The 27,490-nt window shown below is 43.0% G+C and overlaps 1 protein-coding gene across 1 annotated transcript in view; it reads right to left on the minus strand.

Moving 5' to 3' along the window:
- Positions 1-1,123: 1,123 nt before the first annotated feature.
- The window catches only part of LOC135204086 (succinyl-CoA:3-ketoacid coenzyme A transferase 1, mitochondrial-like), a 142,397-nt gene continuing 116,030 nt past the window's right edge, over positions 1,124-27,490 (minus strand). The window contains exons 9-11 of the mRNA XM_064234084.1: positions 9,232-9,307; positions 8,759-8,929; positions 1,124-2,577 (exon numbers count right to left, since the gene is read on the minus strand). Coding sequence (XP_064090154.1) covers positions 2,425-2,577; positions 8,759-8,929; positions 9,232-9,307 — 400 coding nt within the window. The 3' untranslated portion in view covers positions 1,124-2,424. The remainder of the gene's footprint in view (positions 2,578-8,758; positions 8,930-9,231; positions 9,308-27,490) is intronic.

A 27,490-nucleotide genomic window follows, 5' to 3' on the forward strand; every position in this document is an offset into this window, starting at 1 on the left:
TCGGTGCCACTATGTATTTTGAAGTAGGGGCACTAATAAGTGTGAGTTTTTCATGAATGCTATTACAATTTGGTATTGTGAGGTAATCAATATTTATAGGCATAGGAAACAAGTAAACTGTATATCCCAAGCAAGAGCTCATGAAATTGGGCATTGCTGTGCCCCTTGTGGTCAGAAAATTTTCAGTGCCACATCCTTAGTGCAGATGTAAGTGCTACCATACAACCTTTACCTCATTCCTACCTAGGATACATTTTCCTTAGGACCTATGATGGCCGCTCAACATAAGTAGCTAACAGGTTCCATTTGGGCAGAGACTGGATATATGAGGGAGTGAGTGGCTTTTCCTTCTATTGACTTCATCCCAACAACCACATGCTGTATGAACAGTCAGGCCAGATGTACACGAGTTAACAGAGCTTCCTATCTGAGACTGTTGTTAGCTGTAGTTGGTGGGTGGATGTGAATCTGTTTCCTTCTTTCCCAGGGATGTACAGCATATACTGGCTGGGTTATATAGTAATACCATGCTAACTTTAAAATGGTGTTCCATGCTTGGGACCAGAGATCTGCTGATGTGTCTAGTCATGCACAAGACATCTTCCGGTATTAGGTCATACCTTCCCTATCATTATGTATGTTGAAGTAGACAGGAGGGTACTAGATTCAGCTGTTCCATGCTTTAATGTATGACTGGGAAATTGGCATCTTCAGGTGGCACATTAATGATCTCTGAATTTTGATAAAATTCCTCCCTCAAGTATGCCTCCATATAAAGATGAGGGTTTGTTCCCTCATGGAAACAGGTGCCAATTTTTTTTAAATATTGCACTTTTCCTAGATGCTTTTTAACTCGCCACTGCTTTTCCTAAATATGGTGCAAATCCCATTCTTCTACCCCACAATTGCCCTACTGCAGAAAAGACTGATGCTTAGCCTGCTACAGTTACCCATAACCCCATTGTGTAGCATGCTACAATTAATTGGAGATTGCCAGTTTTTATTCCTAGGAAAAATACAAAAGATTGCGAGTTTTTATTCCTAGGAAAAATACAAATTATCTCAAATTTTCCATAGTATTGCTCAGCAAAGTAGCACATATGAGGTTGAATTAATAAACATGTGACTTTATGTATTTTATAAAAGGTTTATTATACACAGTAATAAAATAACTTTCTACACCAAGTAAACTTAACTAAATCATTCACAAAACTTCTAGGTAATGAGGAAACTAAGGTCCCTGACACTGCACTCCATAGGCAGTTACATATACGTAAGTATGCTATGTTTGTATATTCACCCTTTGGTATCATAGTCCAGTTACTGGAATTGTTTACAAATGCCAAATAAAATCTATGGGGGATCAAACAGGGAACCTCCAGGCAGTATAATTGAGTTTAATTATGACTGCTTTAGAGCAAAAACTTCTTTGGATCCAACTAATCTTTAATGCCCTACATAATTAGAATGTGATAAATTTTCCTCTACTGGTAGATTTAAACTAAATTTATGCTAGGAATATTACCTCAAAGGGCTGTAAAATTCATGATCATATGAATATAGTAACAACATTTACAGGATCTGGAAACACTAAACTGTAAAAATAAAATGTAATTACATGATCTGAAAACACTTAACTAAGAAAAGCATCAAATTACAGAAAATTAGAACAACATATGTAATGGTAATTTCAGTGTTAACCAACATCAAAATACATAGAAGTACTAACGTAAACTGATTATTGAAGATTTTTATTTAGTTTTTCCATAACTACCTGTGTGAAAGTCTGTAGCTACTGTACTGCTCTGAGCAAATAAGATTTAACATGGATGTCTGTATTTTATAATTAATTTTATAAAGATGCCACCTGTGCTGAAGATGGAACTTTCAGCATATAACTGAAGCCTTTATTAAGAGCACAAGTACATTAAGTACAATTTTCATGAAGCCATTATTTTGACTACTGCTTTGATTAGGATGTAAATTTTACTTATTTGCACTTACTATGTATTTCCATTTTGTGGAAATGGATGCATATTATTTTAAAAGCCATGAAATTCAACATAAGGAACAAAAATCCTAGAATAGCAAAAATATATTTTATAGCTATTGTAAATCACAGACTAATCCTCAAAAATAAGACTGTTAGTAAGACAATGTTAGTAAGACAAAAAATTATTTTTTTTTTACTATTCCTCAACCATTCCTGAATTATAAAATATACAACATAAGAAATCAGAAACTTGTTGGACAACAACATGAGATTGCAAATCATATTTCCAAAATGCCAAATTCTCAGAATAAAGTGACTAAGTATATTCCTTTTGACATTTATGAATTATAATTGTGGTTAGTGTACTCATTTGCCTTTCATTTTTTTCATTTTCAGAGGATATTTGTCCACTGTCAATAACAAGGCTGGACTTATTCATCAGGCACTGCAATCTGTCCCATGGGCTTGAGGTCATCAGCAACTTTGAACAAGGATCCAGTACTGGAAACAACATCTTCAATGCTAACACCATCAGCAATTTCTGTGAGTATTAGGCCATCATCTTTGTCGACATTAAACACACACTGTAAAGAGATAGACTTACTATTACCCTATACGTACATCTAAGAAATTTCAAAGAAACTAGGTTCAAGAATACAAATTTTCAAAATTACCATCTAGTACATCTAAGTTTGAAATTTTGCAAAGTAGGTTTAAGAGTACAAATTAAAAAAATTGCCATATTTTAGAGTGATGTCTTTTTCATACATTTTACCATCTACATTACACCTTGCATGCTACCTTATTTATGGTAATTCTTTCCATATGACTGAAAATTATGTAAACAGAGCAAATTTGAATTATTCTGTTTGGCCTTTTAACTGTTAAAACTTGCATCTTCATCTTCAGGCTTGCTGTGATAGGAATGGCACTAGATATGCAAAATGAACTGTCAGTCGTTCATATACGAAACAAACCTTCGGTCTTAACATTAGGATAATACTAGCGCCAAACTGGAAACCGGTAGAATTAAAATTAACTTGCCAGGTCATGGGGCATGTATTACCCAAAATGCCCTTGGCGTCCCGTGACCCGCCAGTTACTTTTCTACTGCCTTTAAGATAGGACGTGTTTACTTTCTATCTGTTTTAAAGCCGGTTTTAGTTTGCCCGATTTTATTCATTTCACTTTTATTTAAAATTTTTCTACCTCTGGGTGTGCTCAGTGTGGGTGTGATCTGTAAGTGTGTGTATGCTGTGAGATGGAGATTTTTGCTTCACCAATGGGAACTTCTTACGATTCGCGGAAGAGACAAAGGAAATGCCTTGGAGTGAGTGGGTTTCCTTGTTCAAGTTTTCTAACTTCGGTGTCGACAGATCCTCATCCAACATGTAGTAGGTGCAGAGAAAACTTATGTACTATTACTAATCCTTGTTCAGTTTGTCGCGGTTGGTTGGTGGAACAGTGGAAGAAGTTTTATGAGAAAGGCCAGTACAGAAGAGATGAGACAACGCCATCTTTGGATGACCAAGCATCGCCAGCTTCTTTTGTTTCGGCAATACACCAGACTGCTCCATGTGTTTCGTTGCCTGCTTTTGATTTTTCCCATACTCCTTCAGTTTCTTCTAGCGATTCACTATCGAAAACTCCAGGAGGGGTTTTGGGTAATTTTATGCATAATTACGCTCCGTTGTTCCCGGCAGGGAGGGGGGGGAGCATCCCCATCTTTGTTCCAGGTGCCTGCTCCCGACGCACAGAGAATGGAAGGTATGGGACAGCTTTAGGCCTACCAGGCGTACTAACCTTGGAGGGCTTGCTGTCTCATTATATGGCGTCGCGATTCCAGCAGAGCTGAATGTTCCTCATCCCCCTGGCCTGCACTTTATGGGAACTAATGCCACGGCTACATCAACTTCAATGTTTACAGCGATGCAGAACGTTGGAGGTAGTTTTGCTGCAAACGCAGGGATGCCAGCAGCAGCCGCCCAGTCTCTCCCTACAAGATTAGTGACGTCACAACCAGCAGCACACACCGACATGGCAGACGCGATGATGTCACAGCCTACTGCTTCTCGATCTACTTCACTGCCTCCTGAGCCAAATATGCTTTCTGACTCGTTGGTACACACAGTCATGAAGAAATTACAAGATCTAGAAGAGAAAATAGTTAAGAAAGACAAAAAGAAAAGGCGTGATTCATCTTCCTCTAGCTCAGCATCATCGCTAAGTTCGATGACGTCACTGTGTGTACCAGTCAAGCGTTGGAGGATACAGGATTTCGTGACTGATCCTCGGGCCAAGAGGAGAAGAGTGAATTCTTTTTCATCTTTGAGCCAGGACTGTCACATCCCGGTCAGCAAGAAAGTCAAGAAGTCCGTGGCTAGTAAGCTTAATGCTAACGGACGAAGCCGTTTACAAGAGTCCGAACGAGCGAAAGCGTCGACGGTCGCTGGGCTAGCGGCTGACGCGGAGATGCAAGCAGAGACTACAAAGAGTCTAAGAGGGACTGCCATTGGTAAAATCAATGACGGGTGCAAAGAGTGCAACAAAGAATAAAGCACAGATACCAGTTTTGCCTGCAAGACACTTTAAAATAGTACGGATGAAGGATGAAAGAGCTCTCATTAAAAGGTTGAATGATAGAAAGTTGGTAACCTCGTCTGATACGTTGATGGAAGGCGTTGTTCGCCTAGATGAGGGATCAAGGCCGAATTCCCGATGATCATTGGAGACAATATCAATAGTCATAGAGCGGAAATTAGCTCGGTTTCGAGAGAGCCTTCATCTAGATCTACAAGAGGAGAAGGAGTTAGGTGGTCTCGTTCTCCTACTGACTATTCGGGATCAAGCCGTCAGCAGCCATCAGAGATCAAAGAGGCTGTAGGGTCAGACGGCCAGGAAGCACCTGGACGTTTGTCAGCGGATAGGAGTGAGATAGCGTCTCCTGTGGCTGAAGACAGTACGTTAGAAACAGAGGAAGGAGAAAACCAAGAGTTTCTGGCTTTGTATGCGGAAGTGATCGATTTGATTCGTCAATTCAATAACCTTTCCGGGAGTACGGAGACACCTGCCAGTATGCTTCCTCCAGGGATTGACATGGTGTTTGGATTGAAAAAGGATACGGTGTCGTATGAATTGCCTTGTTCAAGTCATGCGTAGTCCTTTTTACAACACGTAAATGCACGGATTGCGGGAAGGGATAATTCCTTAAGATCGAATAAGTAGATCGTTTAAGTTTATCCCACCCCAATCAATGAAACATAGGAAATATTATATGACACCAATGGTTCCTTTGCTATCTAGACAAATTAACCCAAATGTGGTAAGGTTAAGGCCTGGATTACCCTTGGATCAAGTTAAGATGGAATGCCCTTAGATGACTTACCAGGAGGCTGCTACGTAGGAGCAACAGCTTCTTCTGTCTTTCAGACTGCTTCTTGGTTAGATCTTTGGTCAACAGCAGTGGCAAAAATTGCGTCCTGTCATTTTGTCACAAGGCTTCAGAAATGGAGAACACCTAAGGAACGCCCAAAAGCCTTTCCTATGTACTACTGATTTTTTCTCCCATCATAGACACTTACCATGGAACTATACAACCAACCTTGTTCATAGAGCCTTCCTATAATGTAAGTATGATGTTGAAAGCCTAACCATAATGTAAATATGATGCTGAAAACTCAAGTGTCCATTACAGTGTAAATATTCTTGATAGAAAATAGTATGAGACCTTGGTGTATCCCTCTAATCTGGCCAATCTGATCTCCCTTAGGAACTGTATCAGCATTGTATGAACCAACCTTACTAACAAGCTCCACTGCTGAAAAAGGGGCATCCATAACCAGCTAATATAGAAGGTAACACAAGATGACAATGCTCCTAAGGATTCCGCAACGCTAATCTGTGGTGAAGTCCCCATGATGCATATGGCATTCTTTACATTAAGGACTTCAGAGAGCTGGAAGAAAACTGAGGAAACAACCCTCCAATTACTGGTTTGGACTGATGGTTCCAGTGTACCATTTACGTCATGGGAAGAACCATAATTCCTGTCAATAAAAACTATGATCTTCACAATATAACTGACAAAAATTCTCAAAGTGCTTCAAGAGGCCATGCTAGACGGAATGCATTATCATTCTCCTATCAAGTTGTCAACCATACTCCTCTACCTATTCAATTTAATATCTGATCCATGATTTTAAGAATTCCTTAGTCTACATTTCAGTAAAAAAGGCTATTGGATGGCTGGTAAAAACTGGAGTGACAAAAGGCTGAACAACAAAGCACTTAAATTAACACACCACCCTCTAAACAGTGAATTACTTAGACAGATAAATCTCATCACCTATCACTAGGCTGCTATGGAGCTGCAATTAAAAAGCAATCACCTTTGGTCATCTTAAAAATAATGGCAAATGGAAAAACCTACATAAGATATCACCATCACAGTCAAATGTTTTATTAATGGGTTGACCATTATAAACAAAGACTGAATCTGAATTATATCAAGAAGGGTAAGGGTAATACTACTAAAATATCCTGGAAGTCTACAGTCAACTGGTGGTGGTGTGTTCAATTACAACAATCCCCTGTGAAGGACCAATGCATTGATGTTGTACTTCACATTTGCATCTCACCCCAACCATATTGACTATAAGTGAAACTTGAAACATGTACACTGCTGTGATATGTAGAATAATCCTAGAGATAACATCAGAGAGAAGATCACTCATTGCTTAGAAGTTTCTCAAACCCTGACTCTGGAAGACTAACTGTGAGGGTAGGTACTCCACCGACATGCGACAAAACATGTACACTGCTGTGATATGTAGAACAATCAAGTGAGAACATCAGGGAGATCACTATGTCTCGAAGTCTCTCAAGCCCTGACTCTGGAAGAACGACGACCAAGTGAACTGCAACATCGCAGAGAGAAGAATCCTTGGAGGGAATATGAAACAGTCGTAGCAGGAACCTTTGACTTCTTAATCAGAGCTTTATCATCTTAAGACGAACTGGAACAGATACAGGAGACGGAGATGATTGAAACAGAGCTAATACTTCTATGATCACGAACACATATGCGTGAGGGCGAGACGTGGCTGTGTATAGAAGCCAGAAAAGCATTCTTATCAGTCATGACACCTGTAACCACGAACACGTACGCACAAGGGAGAGACCTGACCATGTAGTGAAAAAGGTGAACCACTCCTCTGATTCGCAACTCTTCTCCCGTCACAAACGCATAAGGGAGAGACACGGTCATGTAGAGAAGTTTATGAATCACTCTTCCCACCCTCAAGAACACGTACATGCAAGGGATTCCTCTCACTCGCAGAAGACAACGCCACTAAGTCGGTAATTCTCCGTTAGACTTGAGGACGACGAGGAGACGAAGACGGGGAGAGAGCTTCTTCCCTCTATGACGTCTCTTGCTATAAGGGAGAGGGGAAGAATCGCTGCTCCTATGACTTTTTGCCAGAGAGAGCAGAATACCTCTCTCAAAAAAACACCGTCCAGCCTCTCGAACATAGCTTGAAACATCTCCGATGGCTCAGTGAGAGGAGGAGATGATGTCTCAACAATGGAAGGAAGAGATGCCACTGCAGCTAACGTCATAGGCCAAGAGGATGCTGGGAGTGACGTCACGACATCTCAAATGGTAGCACTGGTCGATGGCCTCACTGGCGGAGTGCTAATGGGTGACCCAACAAGCGTCAACATTGATACAGCCCTCCCACTAGGGGGCAGCACACGAGAACTGAAGTAATGTAGTCTTGGAGGTGGGGGATCTGCCAATGGGGCTGACAGAGAGGGTGGGTGGGTGGGAAATAGCAAGCTGCCAGGAAGTGCGACACTTAAACAGCCACCATCTTGTTTGATTCAGAATCTGAAATAAAGGAAATAAAAGGCGCTGCCTCCTTCCTCTCGGGAAGTAGATCCCATGGGAGAGGGGGCTACATTAAACATAATCTCATCCTGTGCAACTCCTGATACTTCCAATGATGAATCGATGAAAAAGAAGGAAAGTGACAGCAGTACAACCGAAGCAGGGGATGCTGAAATGTCCCAACGAGGCGGCGAAAAACCCTCCCAAGATGGACAACTAGAAACTCCGTTGTTCTCTCTTCTGTAAAATGTCCTCCACTGCGACTTAGGCCAGGAACTACATTCCAGGTAAGGATTAGTAATGGTACAAAAGTTAGATTGGCACCTACTGCATGTACAGGGATCTGTAATGGAAGCAGCCAAAAACCTGGAGCACGGAAAACCCTAAATGCCCAGACACAAGCGTTAGCGAGGCCTTGCAAAATTGGAGGGCTCCATGATAACATAAGGGAGAGACACGGCTGTGTAGTGAAAACGGCAAACCACTCGCAACTCTTCCATTATCCTGAACACATACTGAAATAAAAAGAAATCACAGGCAAACAAAGCAACTGGCTTTGGAGGAAAGCTAAAGCGACTACTCTCCAAGGTGGTTAAAGCTGGTGCATCTCGAGGTTCCAAGGACGGTCAATGACCAGCATCCACTTTGTATATGCATGAGTTGCCAGATGCCACAGATTCCTTGCCTTACAATATTTGATTGTTTTGTAACCAATTTGTAGCAGGCACTATAAGATTATATCCTATTACTCAGGTTTGTTAGCTATGAAAAATACAAATAAAAAAATTTTCAATTCATTGTAACTTGTGTTAAACCAAAACTCTCTCTCCTGCAAAATGCAATATTTATGCAAAATGAATTAATTACATAATCACCTTCTCAGTAATTATCATGTCGACACAGTTTTTGCCAGTAAGGGGAAGACTGCAATTTTCAACAATCTTGTGACTTCCATTCTTTGCGGAGTGCTCCATGGTCACCACAACTTTTGTGCCAGGGCAAGCTACCAGGTCCATTGCACCACCCATGCCTTTTACCATCTTTCCCTGAAATGCAGCAAAATAACTTTAAAGTTGTAATAGAAAATGCTAGGTAACTTAATCAGGTGTTGTTCTTATCATACCTAATACCTACAAAAAAGGGAGTATTGTCCATAATTTGAAAATGAAAGTCTGGTAATTTTCATTCACTGAAATTAAAATTAAATTTCTGATCAAATACAAAACTGTGATGTGAATTGGTTATAAGCAGGAGTTTTTTTGTGGTATATTAGCAACACCTTTATACAAAAAGCTCTTAGGAATGACATCAAAATTATCAAGCAGAAAAAACTGTCAAGTATACTTACAGGAATCATCCAGTTTGCTAGATCACCATACTGAGACACTTCCATTGCACCCAATATGGTCAAGTCAACATGCCCACTAAAAAAGAAATAACTTTTGTTAGATCAATTGAATATAGAATTTTAAAGCAGAGTAGGTTCACAAAAAAACTTGATCTATGCAACTGATCACCGACAAAGCTACATGCTAGAAGTTACAATATACGGGCGGCCGCGGTTAACAGTGCAATCGCTCAACGGCGAATCGGTTTTACGGCTGTTGTAAAAAATATTAATTTAAAAAATACGGCATTTTAAGGTATTTTTACGGCACTGTAGAAATACCGTTCACCCCATAAAGGTTATGCAAATGATATTAAAAAATTGTATTGAGAGTTATTACATGGGTACATATTAGGGTAAAATATATACCTCCGACGCTGTTCTATACCGAAAATATAGTTAAATGAGTGCAAATTTAGCTATGGATGTGTTGATTTATAAATGTTCATGCTTTTATGTTTAAAATGTGTATGAAAATATTATGTATAGGTATTTTTATTTCTGCACATAAATATGATACAAAGGCAGCTTTTGAAACTGCCCTTCACGTTATCAAATATGTTTGTTCATGTTCATTCTTGTAAGCTGACGCCTGCCGCTCTTCCGAAAATATAGTTAACCCTCTTACGCCGAAGCCCTAAAAATCAAAACCTCTCCTGTATGCCGGCGCCGGTTTGGAGTGAGGGCGGAAGCGGAAAAAATAATATTTTCAAAAAATCACAGCGCGCTTAGTTTTAAAGATTAAGAGTTCATTTTTGGCTCATTTTTTTTCATTACTTGAAGTTTAGTATGCAATCATCAGAAATGAAAAATAATATCATTATCATATGTAAATAATGTGAGATATGGTAGCGAAAAAAAAAAAATCATTGATAATTGTATTTAAATCACGCTGTGCAAAAAACGGTCAAAGCTAACGAGTTACTTTTTTTTCCGTTGTATTGTACACTAAATTGCAATCATTTTGATATATAATACATAGTAAAACAATAAAAGCAACACCGGAAAAATATTATCACAAAATGATGTACGAATTCGTAACGCGCGGAGGTAAAAAAATGTTATTTTCAAAAATTCACCGTAATTCTAAATATTGTTCTAGAGACTTCCAATTTGTTTCAAAATTAAGACAAATAATTTAATATTACGATACTGTAAGAGTTTTAGATTAAAATTGCAGATTTCGACCATTTCGGACGAGTTAAATTTGACCGAATGTCGAAATTTTTATATATATATTTTTTTATATGCACATATTTCGGAGATGGGAAAAGCTACAACCTTCACTTATTTTTTATTGCATTTTTCATGAATTTGTGCACATTTTGATATATGAAACTCTATAAAACGGCTAATATGAAAAGGAGCAAATATTAGGATAATGCGATGTACGTATTTCGGAGACTTGCGGCCACGAATCGACGCGCGGAGTGAAGGTAAATATATTTTTCAAAAATTCACCATAAATCACAATATTGTTCTAGAGACTTCAAATTTGTTTCAAAATGAAGAAAAATGACGGAATATTACTAGGCCGTAAGAGTTTTAGCTTAAAATTGCGTTTTTCGACCATTTCGGTAGAGTCAAATTTGACCGAACGTGATTTTTTTCTAGTTATCGTGATTTATATGCAAATATTTCGTAAAAAGAGAAAGGCTACAACCTTCAATCATTTTTAGTTGTATTCTACATGAAACTGCGCACATTTTCATATATAAAACTTTATTTAACAGCTAATTTTAAATGGTGCAAACATTTCGACAATCGCACAAAAAAAATTCTGATTTTTTCGGAAGTTACCGCGCGGACGTAAGGAAAATGTTTTTTTTTTTTTTCATAAATTCACCATAAATCGAAATATTGTGCTAGAGACTTTCAAGTCGTTGCAAAATGAAGGTAAATTATTGAATATTACTAGAATATAAGAGTTTTAGCTTACAATTGCGTTTTTCGACCATTTCGGTAGAGTCAAAGTTAACCGAAAGTTGAAATTTTTGCACGTAACTTTATTTATATGAAAATATTTCGAAACTGATAAAAGCTACAATCATGGGTTGTTTTTTGTTGTATTTTGCATGAAATTGCGCACATTTCCATATATAAAACTTTATGTAACGGCAAATTTAAAAGGGTGCAAACATTAGGACAATCGCATGAAAAAATTTATCGGAAGAGTTATCGCACGAACGTAAGGAAAAAGTTTTTTCATAAATTCACCATAAATCGAAATATTGTGCTAGAGACGTTCAATTTGTTGCAAAATGAAGGCAAATGATTGAATATTACTATAATATAAGAATTTTAGCTTACAATTGCGTTTCTCGACCATTTCGGTAGAGTCAAAGTTGACCAAAGGTTGAAATTTTTGCACTTATCGTTATTTATATGAAAATATTTCAAAACTGATAAAAGCTACAATCATGAGTATTTTTTTGTTGTATTTTACATAATATTGCGCACATTTTCATATATAATACTTCATGTAAAGGATAATTTAAAATGGTGCAAAAATTATGTCAAAGTGACGAAATAATTTTTGAGATGTGTCACTGATACTTTTTAGTGCGATAAGAAAGAAATTCGCGCTTGCGCGCCTGCGTAGCGATTGTAAACAAAACAACACCTTGATCCGTGAACTCCCAGCATCCCCCAAGGCGCGTGATACAAAAGTTTTCGGCTGGTAGGCCTATAAGTATTTTTTCGCGAATTTTTAAAAAAACTTTTTTGAGCCGACGTATGATACGTCCAATCGGTATACGGGAGACATTTTGACTCGACGTTTAATACGTCCAATCGGCGTAAGAGGGTTAAAAAAGTGCTAATTTAGCGATCGATGTGTTGATTTTATAAATGTTCATGCTTTAATGTTTAAAGTGTGCATGCAAATGTATTATGTATAGGCTATTTTTAATTATGCGCAGAAATATGATACTAAGGCAGCTTTTGAAACTGCCCCTTCACATTATCAAATATGATGTTTTTTCATGTTCATTCTTGTAAGAAGCTGCCTGCCTGCCACTCTTCCGAAAATATAGTTGAAAAGAGTGCAAATTTTGCGATCAATGTGTCGATTTGTTCATGCTCTTATGTTTAAAATGTGTATGAAAATATATTACGTATAGGGTATTTTTATTTTTGTACATAAATATGATACAAATTAAGGCAGCTTTCGTAACTACCCTCCACGTTGTCAGAGGATGTTTTTTCATGTTCGTTCTTGTCCGCCACTGTTCCGAAAAATGCATGGTGTTATTTTATTATTAAAGCATCTTTTCCATAAATCCTTTAAAAAGTTATACATTACTTCACTGTATCCAATAATATTGTATGTATTCTCATATTATTGTATTATAGAATACTACGGCAAATCTAAGCTAGTATTCCGCAGAGAGGCCAATGTTTTGGTTTCAAATCAGCTGATGGCAAACAAGAGTTTGTTTCGCCATATTTAACGCAATTCTGAGTGAATTTTCTTGCTTCTAGTTAGCATAAACGAATATCTAGATACTTGACTTATATGAGACAAGGTTATTTTTCCTTATACGACATGTTTTTAGGTGGAAATATTTATTGAATGTCTCGTGATTGTGAACTTTTTTTTTTTCGTTAAAAAATTATGCGATTCCATTCGCAGTTTTCCTTTATACCATCGTAATACGAACTTTACGTTATTTATTTTACATCGGCGTGAAACCAACAGTAAAATGTGTTCTTTCAAGCCCAATAGTGTGTTTGATGGCATACGTTTACTGGAGTTTTATCCTTGTTGCTAATGCACGATAATAGCCAATAGCAGCTTCAACAGTTTTCTCAGTTTCAGTTATAACTAGGTTGAAATTTAACAGTATATTTCCCAATTGATCTTTGATCTATAGCAAATAAAGTTATTACATTAAGATATCTCAGTTCTATTCTACATAATGTCATTTATAACAACTACGGTAATAGTGTACTATAGTACGATGATTGAAATACAAGCCAAACGGATGTTATCGAATTCGGTTGTACTTAGAAAAAAAAAAAAAAGTTCACGTTCGGTTGTTCATGGCTGTACACGTTTATGCAACGAGTATAACGTTAAAACCATACTTTCATCATTCTCTTTTGCTGTTTTTGAACTTATGTAACTAGAAGATGGGATAAAGTTAGGCTATTATAATTTGCTCTCTCATAACATTGGATTACCGTAAGACGAATTATCATGACTTGAACACTACAGCTACCTGTACACTGTATAAAACCTTATTAGTATATCTTTACATACTCTAGACACCCAAAGGATTAAAGATAATTTGTCGGAAATTATATTTTTCCTAACTATACAAACCTGTGGCCCTTTAACAATAGGAAGGTACTTAGCGGCAGCTGAACCGGTCGTAAACTTCGAACAAGGGGGTTTGGTAGTTAACCCTCTTACGCCGAAGCGGTAAAAAAAAAAATTGTCTCCCGTGTGCCGGAGGTGTTTCAGAGTGAGCACGGAAGCGGAAAAAATATTTTTTTCAAAAAATCACAGTGCGCTTAGTTTTCAAGATTAAAAGTTCATTTTTGGCTCCTTTTTTTGTCATTGGCTGAAGTTTAGTATCACCCATCAGAAATGAAAAAAATTATCATTATCATATATAAATAATGCGATATATGATAGCGCAAAAATGAAATTTCATATATAATTGTATTCAAATCGCGCTGTGAGCAAAACGGTTAAAGGTAACAAGTTACTTTTTTTTTCGTTGTAATGTACACTAAATTGCAATCATTTTGGTATATAACGCATTGTAAAACGATAAAAATGATATTGTTATTTTACAATAAAGTTTTGTACATACTTACCTGGCAGACATATACTTAGCTTACGTCTCTGACGTCACGACAGAATTCAAAACTCGCGGCTAACGCGACAGGTAGGTCAGGTGATCTACCTTACCCGCCGCTGGGAAGCGGGTGTAAGAACCAACATACCTTTCTTGCCAGATTTTTTCTCTCTTATACCTGTCTCCTGAGGGGAGGCTGGGCGGGCCATCAATCGTATATGTCTGCCAGGTAAGTATGTACAAAACTTTATTGTAAAATAACAATATCATTTTTGTACATGAACTTTCCTGTCAGACATATACTTAGCTGATTGACACCCTTGGTGGAGGGTACATGACAGAAAATAACAAAGAAAAGGTAAACAACACCTGTTGTAGGATAAAAATAACCTTGGTTCTTACCTGTTTAGGCTGAAGACTTCATAGATACTGTCTATTAGTCGGCATAGCCATAAGAGCTACAGCGAGGGCGTGACCTACAGCTGAAAAGACTCTTTGGGTCTACTAACGGGACTTGATATCCGCTTACTTAGTAGAATCCAAGTCGGATCATGTCAATGGGGGTTCGCCCTCTTCTATGACAGAACCTGTCCACTACCAACGCAGGGAGCTTCAAACCAAATCCGATCACCTAACCAAACTAAAGTTATTAGTACTACGAAACGAAAAAAGATGCCTACCTGCATCATTTTTCATACAACCATATGAACTCAATTACAAAAACAAGGGAAAAAACTACTAAGGATATGTTCCAGCTCCCTGCCCCAGCACCGAATCCGCCGATACGTACGGGCCTAAAGCGAAGCACTCGTCATACGTAATACTGACGTCTTTTAGGTAGTGGTTGGCGAATACTGAATTACATCTCCAGAATGTAGTTTTCATCAGATTCTGAAGAGACATATTCTTATTAAAGGCCAAGGAAGTGGCAATTGCTCTCACTTCATGAGCCTTGACTTTTAGGAGCTTGAAATGTTCTTCATTACAAGATCTATGTGCTTCTTTCACAAGACTTCTAATGAAGAAAGACAGCGCATTTTTCGACAATGGTCTGCTGGGGTCCTTTACAGAGCACCATAGTCTGTCCTCAATGCCCTTAAGGGTTTTCTTCTTCTGAAGGTAGTATTTTAAACTCCTAACAGGGCAAAGAGTTCTTTCAGGTTCTTCCCCTACTAGGGCAGATAATCCACGAACCTCAAAGTTCCTTGGCCAAGGATTTGAGGGGTTCTCATTCTTTGCTAAAAACGAAGGAAGGAAGGAAACAAACCACGGAATCTCCTTTGAAACCTACCCTTCCTTCTAGGGCATGAATCTCACTAACCCTTTTAGCGGATGCTAAAGCCATGAGAAAGAGAGCTTTCCTTGTAAGATCTTTGAAGGAGGCTAAATGTGGTGGTTCAAACCTAGAGGACCTCAGGAAACGAAGAACCACGTCCAGATTCCAACTTGGAACTTCGTTCGAAGTTTTCTTGGAAGTTTCAAAAGATCTTAATAGATCATGAAGATCTTTGTTATTCGAAAGATCTAAATTCCTATATCTGAACAACGCAGCCAGCATGCTTCGGTATCCTTTGATAGTATACTGCCAAACCGCATTTTTCTCTGAGGAAAACTAGGAAATCTGCTATCTGAGTCACAGAGGTACTGGAAGAGGAAAACTTCTGGTTCCTGCACCACCGGCGAAATACGTCCCACTTCGACTGGTAGACTTTAAGGGTCGAAGGTCTTCTAGCTGAGGCGATAGCCTTAGCAGCTTTTGTCGAAAACCCCTTCGCTCTGACAAGACTTTTGACAGTCGAAAGCCAGTCAGATTGAGAGCGGGGAGGTTTCTGTGATACCTGTCGAAGTGGGGTTGTTTGAGCAAATCTTGTCTTTGTGGAAGTGCTCTTGGAAAGTCCACCAACCATTCCAGTACTCTGTGAACCAATCTTGGGCGGGCCAGAACGGAGCTACTAGCGTCATTCTTGTCATCTCCGAGATAGCAAATTTCTTGAGGGTTTGTCCCAGTACTTTGAAGGGGGGAAAGGCGTAGACGTCTAGACCTGTCCAATCTAGGAGAAACGCATCCACTGATACTGCTCCTGGGTCTGAGATCGGGGAGCAGTAAAGTTCGATTCTTGCGTTCCTTGCTGTTGCAAAGAGATCGATGCGAGGTCTGCCCCATCTTCTCCACAGGTCTTGGCATACCTCTGAGTGGAGGGTCCACTCGGAAGGCAGGAGTTGATTCTTCCTGCTGAGGAGATCGGCCCTGACGTTCCTTTCTCCCTGTACGAATCTGGTGAGAAGACTGATCTTCCTTGTCTGAGACCACAGCAGAAGATCCCTTGCTGTTTCGTACAGGGAGAAGGAGTGCGTCCCCCCCTGTTTTTTGATGTACGCCAAGGCTGTTGTGTTGTCCGAATTGACCTGCACTACTGCATTTCGGACGTGGGGCTCGAAGGCTTTCAATGCCATCCAGACTGCCATCAACTCTTTCTTGTTGATGTGCCAGGACACCTGATCCCCCTTCCAGGTGCCTGACACTTCTCTTGTCCCGAGCGTCGCTCCCCAACCTGCTTCCGATGCGTCGGAAAACAACACATGGCTGGGGTTCGGCATGTAAAGAGACATTCCTTCCACAAAACGAAGTGGGTTGTTCCACCACCAAAGGTCTCTCTTGATTCCCCTTGAGATCTTGAAGGAGAACTCCAGATCTAGGGAGAGACGCCTCCAGTTCTGGTATAGGAAGAACTGTAGAGGCCTGAGATGCAACCTTCCTAGAGAAAACGAATTGCTCCAACGAGGAGAGTGTCCAGCAGACTCATCCACTCCCTCGCTGTGCATGCATCTTTCTCTAGGAAGGTCGTTATTTTCTCGTAGCAACGAGCTATCCTCTCTGGCGATGGAAAAGCCCGAAAAGCCAGAGAAGCTATCCGAATCCCCAGATAGATCCGCTCTTGACTGGGGATTAATTGAGACTTCTGGAAGTTCACCAGAAGTCCCAGAGAACTTGCCAATGTAAGGGTCTTTTGAAGGTTCTCCAGACATCTTTCTTGAGACTCTGCTCTGATTAGCCAGTCGTCGAGATAAAGCGACACCCTCACTCCCTCCAAATGTAGCCACTGCGCCACGTTTTTCATTAACCCCGTGAAAACTTGGGGTGCAGTCGATAGGCCGAAGCACAAGGCCTTGAATTGGAAGATGTTTCCTCCCATCATGAATCGTAGATACTTCCGTGAAGAAGGATGGATCGGCACATGAAAGTAAGCGTCCTGAAGGTCTAGAGACACCATCCAGTCCCCTGGACGAAGAGCCGCTAACACTGAGGAAGTTGTCTCCATGGCGAACTTCCTCTTTTCCACAAAGACGTTCAGGGCGCTTACATCCAAAACCGGTCTCCATCCTCCTGAGTTCTTCGGAACTAGGAATAGTCTGTTGTAAAAGCCCGCAGAGCGGGGATCTTTCACTAGTTCTATAGCCTCCTTCTCTAGCATGAGATCTACTGCTAGAGAAAGGGCTTGATTCATGATGGGGTCCTTGTACTTGGCCACCAACTCCCTCGGAGTTGTCGTCAATGGTGGTCTTGACGAGAAGGGAATGAGGTATCCTTTGCTGACAATCGATAGGGACCAATTGTCTGCCCCTTTGTGGGCCCAGACGTCGGCAAATTTCAGTAGTCTGGCACCCACTGATGTCTGGAGTCCTTGATCGCTATTTCTTCCCTCTGACTGACCTAGAGAAGGTTTTACCTCTCTTAAAAGGTCTAGTTCCTCTGGTTGCAGAACCTCTGACAGCGGGTCCTCCTCGAAAGGGCTCCTGTCTCAGAGGAGTCTCTTTCTTGGCCTTGGGTTGGAAGACAGAGCGAGGTTTCCTGGCCGCCTGGGCTAACATGCTCTGAGTAGCCTTAGCTGAAAGGGCACTCGAGACATCTTGAATAATCTTCTTGGGGAACAGAAGAGGAGAGAGTTGAGCATACATAAGCGAGGCCCTTTGCGCATGTGAAACTGCCTTAGTGAGAAACGAACAGTAGACAGACCACTTCTTAATAACTCCAGCTCCAAACAGTGAGGAGACTTCACTCGATCCGTCTCTCACTGCTTTATCCATGCAAGTGAGGACGCAGTTAAGATCTTCAGGAGACAGAGAATCTGGGGTCTGGGTCTTATTAGCCAGAACTCCTAAAGACCAATCAAGGAAGTTGAAAACTTCCAGGACTCGGAACATTCCCTTCAGTAGGTGGTCAAGTTCGTTCATCCCCCACGTAGTCTTGGCGGACAAGAGGGCGGAACGACGAGCAGAATCCACCAATGAAGAATGTCCGAGTCCGCAGACGAAGGGAGAGCGAGGCCTAAAGGTTCTCCCGATTCGTACCAGAATCCCAATCTACCAGTCAGTTTAGACGGAGGGAAAGAAAAAACCGTCTTCCCTTTCTCTTCCTTAGAAAGGAGCCATTCCCCAAAACCTCTAAGCGCCTTCTTCATGGAAACAGTAGGTTTCATCCTTACACAAGACGAAACCTTCGACGTCTTCGAAGTGGAGAATAACGAAAGAGGAGAAGGAGGAGCCACAGGAGAAAGGATATCTCCAAACTCTTGCAGGAGCAAATCTGTCAGCCTCTTATAGGAGGAAACAGAGGAGTCTTTTGGTCCTTCTTCTTCTGAGGGGTCCTGTTCTTCCTGAGCTGAAGAACCCTCATGATCCTTAGAGGCGCGACTATTCTTAAAAGAGTCTCTAGAGGAAGTAAGACGTATACGTCTTGGAGACAAAGCTTCAGAAACGTGTCTACTTACAACATCCTTCTTGTCTGGAGGAGTGCGTTTCCCAGATTCTTGGAGCCTAACAGGAGTAAGGCGGCTGTCAGGAGCAGAGCGCCTGTTTGAAGAAGAACTTCTATCAGGCTCTTGGCGCCTATCCAAAGGAGAGCGGCTACCAGGCGAACAGCGCCTGCCATACGAGAAGCGTCTACCAGGCTCTTGGCGCCTGAAACGAGGCGAGAGGATCTCTGGCGACGAGCGCCTACTAGGTGAGCGCCTACAAGGGGAGAAGCGCCTGCTAGGATCTCGGCGCCTGACTCGAGGAGAGTGAAAGTCAGGAGAAGAGCGCCTGCCAGGAGAAACGCGCCTAACAAGCTCTTGACGCCTGTCCAGCGAAGAGCGCCTGTCCGATTTAGGGCGCTTGTCAACAGGAGAGTGGAGGCGAGACGAGGAGCGGCTACGAGGCGAGTAGCGCCTACTAGGCTCTTGGCGCCTGTCAAGGGGAGCGATCCTGTCTCGAGAAGAGCGTCTGTAGGGTGAAGATCTCCTACGAGCAGTTTGCTCCGTGTCCAAAGGAGAAACCTGTCTGTCAGGCAAATGGTGCTTGGACGCAGATGGGATCTTGTCCGAAGCAGAAAGTCTCCTGCGAGAATCCAAACGCACAGGTGAGCGCGCCGCTTCCGTCGAATAGCGAGAGTCAGGAGAGGGGAGCCTGGACTTCTTTACAGGAAGCGAGACGTCCTTCCTACGACGAGACGACACGCAAAGAGAGCCAGCCAGAGCCGAAATCTGCGCCTGAAGGTTAGCCAACACCCTTGCAGGAGAATTCACAAACTCTTGAACAGGTGACGAGGCTCGATCTCTGCTCGGGGAACGATACTCCTGAGATCTCTTACGTTTCTTCGCTTCCACCTCAGGCTCTTCCGAAAAAACTTCAGGGCTGGATGGACGGGCGCAGGGAGCGTTCCAGGCTCTCTTCGAAGGGCGCGAGGCTTCCGAAGAGCTCCATCCTCGTTTAGGAGAAGGCGAAGGTGAAGACGAGAAGCATTGGCGCAATATTTCTCTCTTGGAGCGATCCAAGGTAGCCTGGGAACGATCAACAGGAGCTACCGAGGGGACGCCTGACCGTTGGGATGCTCCCTAACCTTCCTGCGGCTTTCGACTTTCCTCCTCCACTGGGACTGGGAGTCTGGAAGAGGTCTAGGCCTGGAAGCATTAGGGAGCCGATCAGACGCACCCTCCACTGCACTGGGTTCACTGCACAAATCACTATTGGAATCACTCTTACCTTCTAATTGTTTGATTTTCCTCTCCATACTGCGAATGGTGGCTTTCATGGAGGCCACTTCCGAAGGCGCATCTTCGGCTTCGGTGCAGGGAGCAGGAGCTGAAACTGACAAAGGAGCTACTTCTAAAATAGGATTATCTATATCCAACTCGCTAATACGAGATCTACTACTGCTCCTAGAAGAAGCTTTCCTAACTTTATCCTTTTCAAGCTTCCTCAAGTAGGAAGACAAAGACTTCCATTCATCCTCATTCAGCTTTTCACATTCATTACAAGGATTATTAAAGGTGCATTCATTCCCTCTACACTTCAAACATACCGTGTGAGGGTCTACCGCAGCTTTCGGTAGCCTCACCTTACACTCAGTCATACAACAAACTCTAAACATAGCAGTTTTCTTAGTATCAACATCAGACATCATGAATCCAGAAAAAATCCAAAGAAAAGTCAATAACTGTCCACAAATCGCGAATGCCAGGCCAAAAGATCGGGTACTTCACCAAAAGTCCGTAGAAACAATCCAGGGTGAAAACGAGAAAAGAATCCAACTGTCAAGAGGTACCGACAACAGGTGTGGTCGACACCGACGACAGAAAAAATCTGGCAAGAAAGGTATGTTGGTTCTTACACCCGCTTCCCAGCGGCGGGTAAGGTAGATCACCTGACCTACCTGTCGCGTTAGCCGCGAGTTTTGAATTCTGTCGTGACGTCAGAGACGTAAGCTAAGTATATGTCTGACAGGAAAGTTCATGTACAAAAACAACACAGAGAAAATATTATCACAAAATAATGCATGAATTCGTAACGCGCGGACGTAAACAAATATTTTTTTCAAAAATTCACCATAAATCTAAATATTGTCCTAGAGACTTCCAATTTCTTTCAAAATGAAGACAAATAATTGAATATTAATATACTGTAAGAGTATTTGCTTAAAATTGCAGTTTTTGACCATATCTGACAAGTTAAAGTTGACCAAATGTCGAATTTTTATATATATATTTTTTTTATATGCAATTATTTCGGAAATAAGAAAAGCTGCAACCTTCAAATATTTTTCGTTTTATTCTACATGAAATTGCGCACATTTTTATATATAAAACTCTATGAAATGCCTAATATGAAATGGAGCAAATATTCCGAGAATGGTACGTACGCATTTCGGAGATTTGTGGCGGAGAATCCGTGCGCGGAGGGAAGGAAAGATTTTTTTTAAAATTCACCATAAATCTATATATTTTGCTAGAGACTTCAAATTTGTTTCAAGATGAAGATAAATGACTGAATATTACTAGACTGTAAGAGTTTTAGCTTACAATTGCGTTTTTCGATCATTTCGGTAGAGTCAAAGTTGACCGAACGTGGTTTTTTTTCTATTTATCGTGATTTATATGCAAATATTTCAAAAATGAGAAAAGCTTCAACCTTCAATTATTTATTGTTGTATTCTACATGAAATTGCGCACATTTTCATATATAAAACTTTATGTAACGGCTAATTTAAAATAGTGCAAACATTACCACAATCGCACGTATGATTTTTTCGGAAGAGTTACCGCGCGGACGTAAAGAAAATGTTATTTTTTTCATAAATTCACCATAAATCGAAATATTGTGCTAGAGACTTCCAATTTGTTGCAAAATGAAGGTAAATGCTTGAATATTACTAGAATATAAGCATTTTAGCTTACAATTGCGTTTTTCGACATTTCGGTAGAGTCAAAGTTGACCGAAGCTTGAAATTTTGGCAATTATCATTTATTTATATGAAAATATCTCAAAACTGATAAAAGCTACAACCATGGGTTGTTTTTAGTTGTATTGTGCATGAAATTGCGCACATTTCCATATATAAAACTTTATATAACAGCTAATTTTAAAATGGTGCAAACATTACCACAATCGCATGTATGATTTTTTCGGAAGAGTTACCGCGCGGACGTAAGGAAAAAGTTTTTTCATAAATTCACCATAAATCAAAATATGGTGCTAGAGACTTCCAATTAGTTGCAAAATTAAGGTAAATGATTGAATATTACTAAAAGAATTAAAAACAAGAGTTTTAGCTTACAATTGCGGTTTTTCTAACCATTTTCGGTAGTCAAAGTTGACCGAAGGTTGAAATTTTGTCACTTATCGTTATTTATATAAAAATATCTCAAATCTGATAAAAGCTACAATCATGAGTATTTTATTGTTGTATTCTACATAAAAATGCGCACATTTTCATATATAATACTTCATATAACGGCTAATTTACAATGGTACAAAAATTATGTCAAAGTGACTAAATAATTTCCGAGATGTGTCACAGATACTTTTTAGTGCGGCAAGAAAGAAATTCGCGCTTGCGCGCCTGCGTAACGATTGTAAACAAACCAACCTTACCTTGATCCGTGAACTCCCAGCATCCCCCAAGGCGGCGTGATTCAAAGCTTAGGCTGGTAGGCCTATAAGTATTTTTCCGCGAATTAAAAAAAAACTTTTGTAAGTCGACGTAAAATACGTCCAGTCGGCACACGGGAGACAAAAAATGTCGACGTAAAATACGTCCAGTCGGCGTAAGAGGGTTAACTACTTGTCCGGCAGTTGGCGGTCAGCTCAACTGCGAGGAGAGGAGTTACTTTGCTTTAGGCCCAGGAAACGCAGAGTGAGGGGTGGCATGAGGTGGGACTATATGTAAAGGACCTCAGGTTTGTATAGTTAGGAAAAATACAATTTCCGACAAATTGTTATTTGTTCCGATATGTATACAAACCCTCGGTCCTTTAACAATTGGAAGACTCACTTCTTGGTGTTTGGAACCCGAGTCTTATGAACAGACTGGTGTTCGTCCTACCTTGGTTCCCACCCTGGTCGTAAGAGCAGAGAGAGGGATCGTAGCCTCTCCCCAGCTGAACGGGTTGTGCACCGCAGGATCAGTGGTCAGACTTCTGGACCAAATTTATAAGAGGGAGGCAAGCGTACCTCTTATAAATAGCAAAAGGCAAGAACTAGTTCCTGCTTCAAGAGCCAAAATGAAGTCATGGGTTTGTCTCTTGTTGGCTTCCACTCCTCCCCCTTGTTGGAGTGGTAGATAAACACTCCTATCCCTACAGAAAGGGATAGGATGGAGCTCAGTTGTGTAGCTTACCTGCATCGGCCTCCTGTTCAGCATAGTAACGACTGCAGCCCTCTGCCCACAGGTAGAGGAGAAGAACGAAGGAGGAAGAGAAGCCAGTCACACACTCTTTCACTCCTCCATTCATGCAGTCACACAAGGATGCGATCCTGTTCTGTCTGCTCAGGTGTTGGGTAAGCTACACAACTTGTTGAGCAGCCACCACGGGTCCCAAGGAAAAAGTGTCCAAGGACCTGTGAGTAATATCCCGAAGGTAGAATGAAGTGAAGGTGGTCTGGTTGGCCCAAACCTGCCTTCAGAACCTGTGCCAGGGAGAAGTTCTTGTGGAACGCAAGGGTTGGAACAATACCTCTGACTTCGTGGGCTCTCGGACGAAGGGTACGGGTGTCGTCACTACCATCTGTGTCGTACGCCCTCCTGATCACCTCACGCAGCCAGAAAGAAAGTGTGTTCTTGGAAACTTCTTTCTTGGTAACCCCGGTGCTCAAGAAGAGGCGTCGGCACTCAGGCGTCGAGTTCTCTTCAGATAGCGCCGTAGCGCCCTCACAGGACAAAGTAGCATCTCATCCACATCCGCATCATTATCGGTGAAATCCTTCAGGGAGGGGATCGTGAAAGACTCGAACCGGTCGTCAGGGACCGAAGGATTCTGAGTCTTCGCTACAAAGTTCGGGACGAAATCGAGGTCACAGATCCCCATCCCCTGGAATGCTTGACGTCAAAGGAAAGACCATGAAGTTCCCCTACTCTCTTCGCCAATGCCAGGGCCAGCAGGAAGAGGGTCAGATCCGTCTGACGACTCTCGGAGTGGCTCGAAGGGCCTGCGAGTCAAACTCCTAAGGACAAGAGTCACATCCCACCCCGGGGGCCTGAGTTCCCTGGGCGGGCAAGACCTCTCGAAGCTCTTCATCAGGAGGGAGATCTCGAAAGAAGAGGAGATCTCCACACTTCGCAGTTTAAGGACTAGGGCCAGGACAGCTCTGTTTGTTTGTATAGTGTTTTTACGTTGCATGGAACCTGTGGTTATTCAGCAACGGGACCAACAGCTTTACATGACTTCCGAACCATGTCGAGAGTGAATTTCTATCACCAGAAATACACATCTCTCACTCCTCAATGGAATGGCCGAGAATCGAACCCGCGACCACCAAGGTGAGAAGCAAACACCAAACCAACCATGCCACTGAGGCAGGACGGCTCTGTATCCTTTAACTGCGTAGATGGAGAGGATCTTTTCTCAACGAAGGAAAACTAGGAAATCCGCTACCTGTTGAAGAGTGGCTCTGAGAGGAGGGAGACCCCGTCCACGACACCAACCACAGAAGACCGACCACTTCCCTTGGTAGACAGCTGCAGAGGACTGTCTGAGGTATCCAGCCATCTCTGTTGCTGCGCTGCGAGAAAAGCCTCTTGCTCGCAAGAGATGGTGGATAACAGCCAGCCGTGAAGACACAGGGACTCGACGGACCGGTGGTACCATTCTACGTGTGGCTGGCACAGGAGGTTGTGCCAGGGGGGAAATCTCTCTCGACGCTTCGGCAAGCAGAGCCAGCAGGTTCGGCCGTTTGGGCGCCACCAGGATCATCTGAAGGTTCGCGGTGATCAGCGCTGATCACTTTGTGAATCAGACAGAACGGGGAAAGGCGTAGACGGAGAGGTTGTCCCACGGATATTGAAGAGCGTTGTCTGCAGCTGCCCATGGGTCCGGCACAACCGAGTAGAAAACCTGGAGTTTTCTGTTTGTGCCGGGTGGTGAACAGATCTACGACTGGACGCCCCCACGGGTTGAAGAGCCTTTCCGCCACGTCTGGATGAAGGGACAATTCGGTTCCTATCACCTGATCCCAACGGCTGAGCTTGTCGGCTACCACATTCCTCTTGCCTGTAATGTAGCTGGCCGACAGCTCTACTGAGTGAGCCACGGCCCACTCGTGCACCTGAAACGTCAACTGGTGCAGCGGGAGGGACACAATGCCCCCCTGCTTGTTGACGTACGCCACTACCGTGGTGTTGTTGCTCATCAACACCACTGAGTGTCCCACCAGACGGTCCCGGAACTCTTAGAGAGCGAGGAACGCTGCCTTGAGCTCCAGGACGTTGATGTGAAGGTGCTTGTCGCGATGGTCCCACACGCCTGCAGTGAGCAACTCCTCCAGGTGTGTGCCCCATCCCTCGGTTGATGCGTCTGAGAACAGCAACATCTCATGGGGTGTGTGTGTGTGTGTGTGTGTGTTGCGAAGAGGCACTCCTTTACGAGGTTCCCGTCGTCCAGCCACCAGGCTAGGTCTTGCCTCACCTCCTCTGTGAGGGATATGGGGAAGAAGGGAGGGTCCCTTGCCTATGACCAACACTCCTTTAGTCTCCATTGAAGAGACCGCAGGTGAAGACGCCCGTGAGGGACTAGCTTCTCGAGAGACGACAGGTGACCGATCATGACCTGCCATTGCTGAGCTGGTTACTCCTGTAGAGACAGGAACTGACTTGCTGCCTCCCTGAACCTGCTGATCCGTGAATCTGCGGGGAAGACTCGCCCTGCTACCGTGTCAATCAGCATGCCCAGGTACTTCATCCTCTGCTTGGGCTCGAGGTCTGACTTCTCGTAATTCACTACGATCCCCAGATCGCGACAGAATTTGAGGAGTCGATCTCTGTCCTGCAACAACTGCGAGCGGGAGCTTGCCAGGACTAACCAATCGTCGAGATACCTCAGAAGACGTATCCCTACCAAGTGGGCCCAAGCCGACACCAGTGTGAACACTCGCGTGAATACCTGTGGGGGGGTTGAGACACCGAAACAAAGTGCCCTGAATTGGTACACCGTCCTGTCGAGGATGAAGCGGAGGTACTTCCTGGAGGATTGATGGATGGGTATCTGGAAATATGCGTCCTTCACATCCACCGAAAGCATGAAGTCGTTCTCCCTGATGGAATCGAGCACTGAACGTGCTGTTTCCATCTGATCCAAGTCTGGCGAACGAATAAGTTCAAGGGAGAGAAATCTATCACTGGGCGCCAGCCCTCCCGAGGACTTCTCCACCAGGAAAAGTCTACTGTAGAAGCCCGGCGACTGATCCCATACGATCTCCACAGCACGTTTGCTCAGCATGGCTTCTACTTCCTGCCGAAGCGTCACGTCCTTGGTCGAGCCAGGAATGTAGGTTTGCAGATAGACCGGGTTGGAGGTGAGGGGTGGCCGAGACTCGAAGGGTAGTAATATCCCCCTCCCTGAAGGCGTTCCACTATCCAGGTCTCCGCACCGTAGCGCTGCCATGTTGCCCAATGGCTCGCCAGGCACCCCCCCAACTTCTGGCAGCCGGTGAGGGGGAACACCGTCCCCTAGCGTTTCCCTCCTCAATTCGACTTCACCCAGATCCTCCTCGAGAGAAGGACTGGGAGGAGGGCTGGTTGCGATCACTCCTTACAGCAGAATTCGAAGGCAGAGTCTTTCCTCTCGCTTCGACGAGGCGATCGTCTTGGCCGCAGAGGAAGCCTAGCTAAACTCTTGGGCTTGGCCGCAATCGTCCGAGGTTACCCAGCCACCTTGGAGACTGCCTGGTGGACAAGACGGTCACTGTCGTCAGTGCGCCGCTGTTCCACCGCAGCATCCACCATCTCAGGGCCGCCTCACGCCCAGCCGCCCTGGTCACTCGGGTGAGAACAGCTTCTCTACGCCGGAGACCCAGGTTGGCCCACAGGTTAGCTGTCTGGTGGGCCAGGTAGGAGATGGCCCTACCTCCAGACTGGCACAGTCTCACAAAAGCCGGGTCCCCTTCAGGAGTGATGTTCCCCAAGGAGGCCATGGCTTTCGACACTGTGAGGGACCACAGGTCAATTCAGGAGACTGCTTGGAATGCTGCCATTGCGGTAGATTCCAAGGCAAGTGCCTCTTGCTGCAAGAACCAGAGGTTCTCCGACAGGAGCTGCTGCAGACACACCACCGGAGTTAGCCTAGCTAGCTCCAGGTTAACCTGTTTGAGTGGCAGAGGGTCCTCTGAAGGCACGTAGAAGCGCCTCTGTCGCGGCAGAAGTGGAGGAAGGAGTTTGGAAGACCTACCGGACCGAAGCGAACCCTCCTGTCCGGAGACGAGAGCATTGGGTTTCTTCTTATGTCCCCAGAAAGACTCCAAACCGGATGTGGGCTTGGAAGGTGGGAGCGGCGATCCTTCCCGAGGACCTCCGCAAACGACCTCTGGATCTCAGGAGTGACTGCATCCTGTGGAGACGGACTGTCAAGCCCATCCAGCGAGAATGCCTTCCTAGAACCTCCTCC

Source organism: Macrobrachium nipponense, chromosome 44 (assembly GCF_015104395.2).
Source record: "Macrobrachium nipponense isolate FS-2020 chromosome 44, ASM1510439v2, whole genome shotgun sequence".
Taxonomy (NCBI): Eukaryota; Metazoa; Arthropoda; class Malacostraca; order Decapoda; family Palaemonidae; genus Macrobrachium; species Macrobrachium nipponense.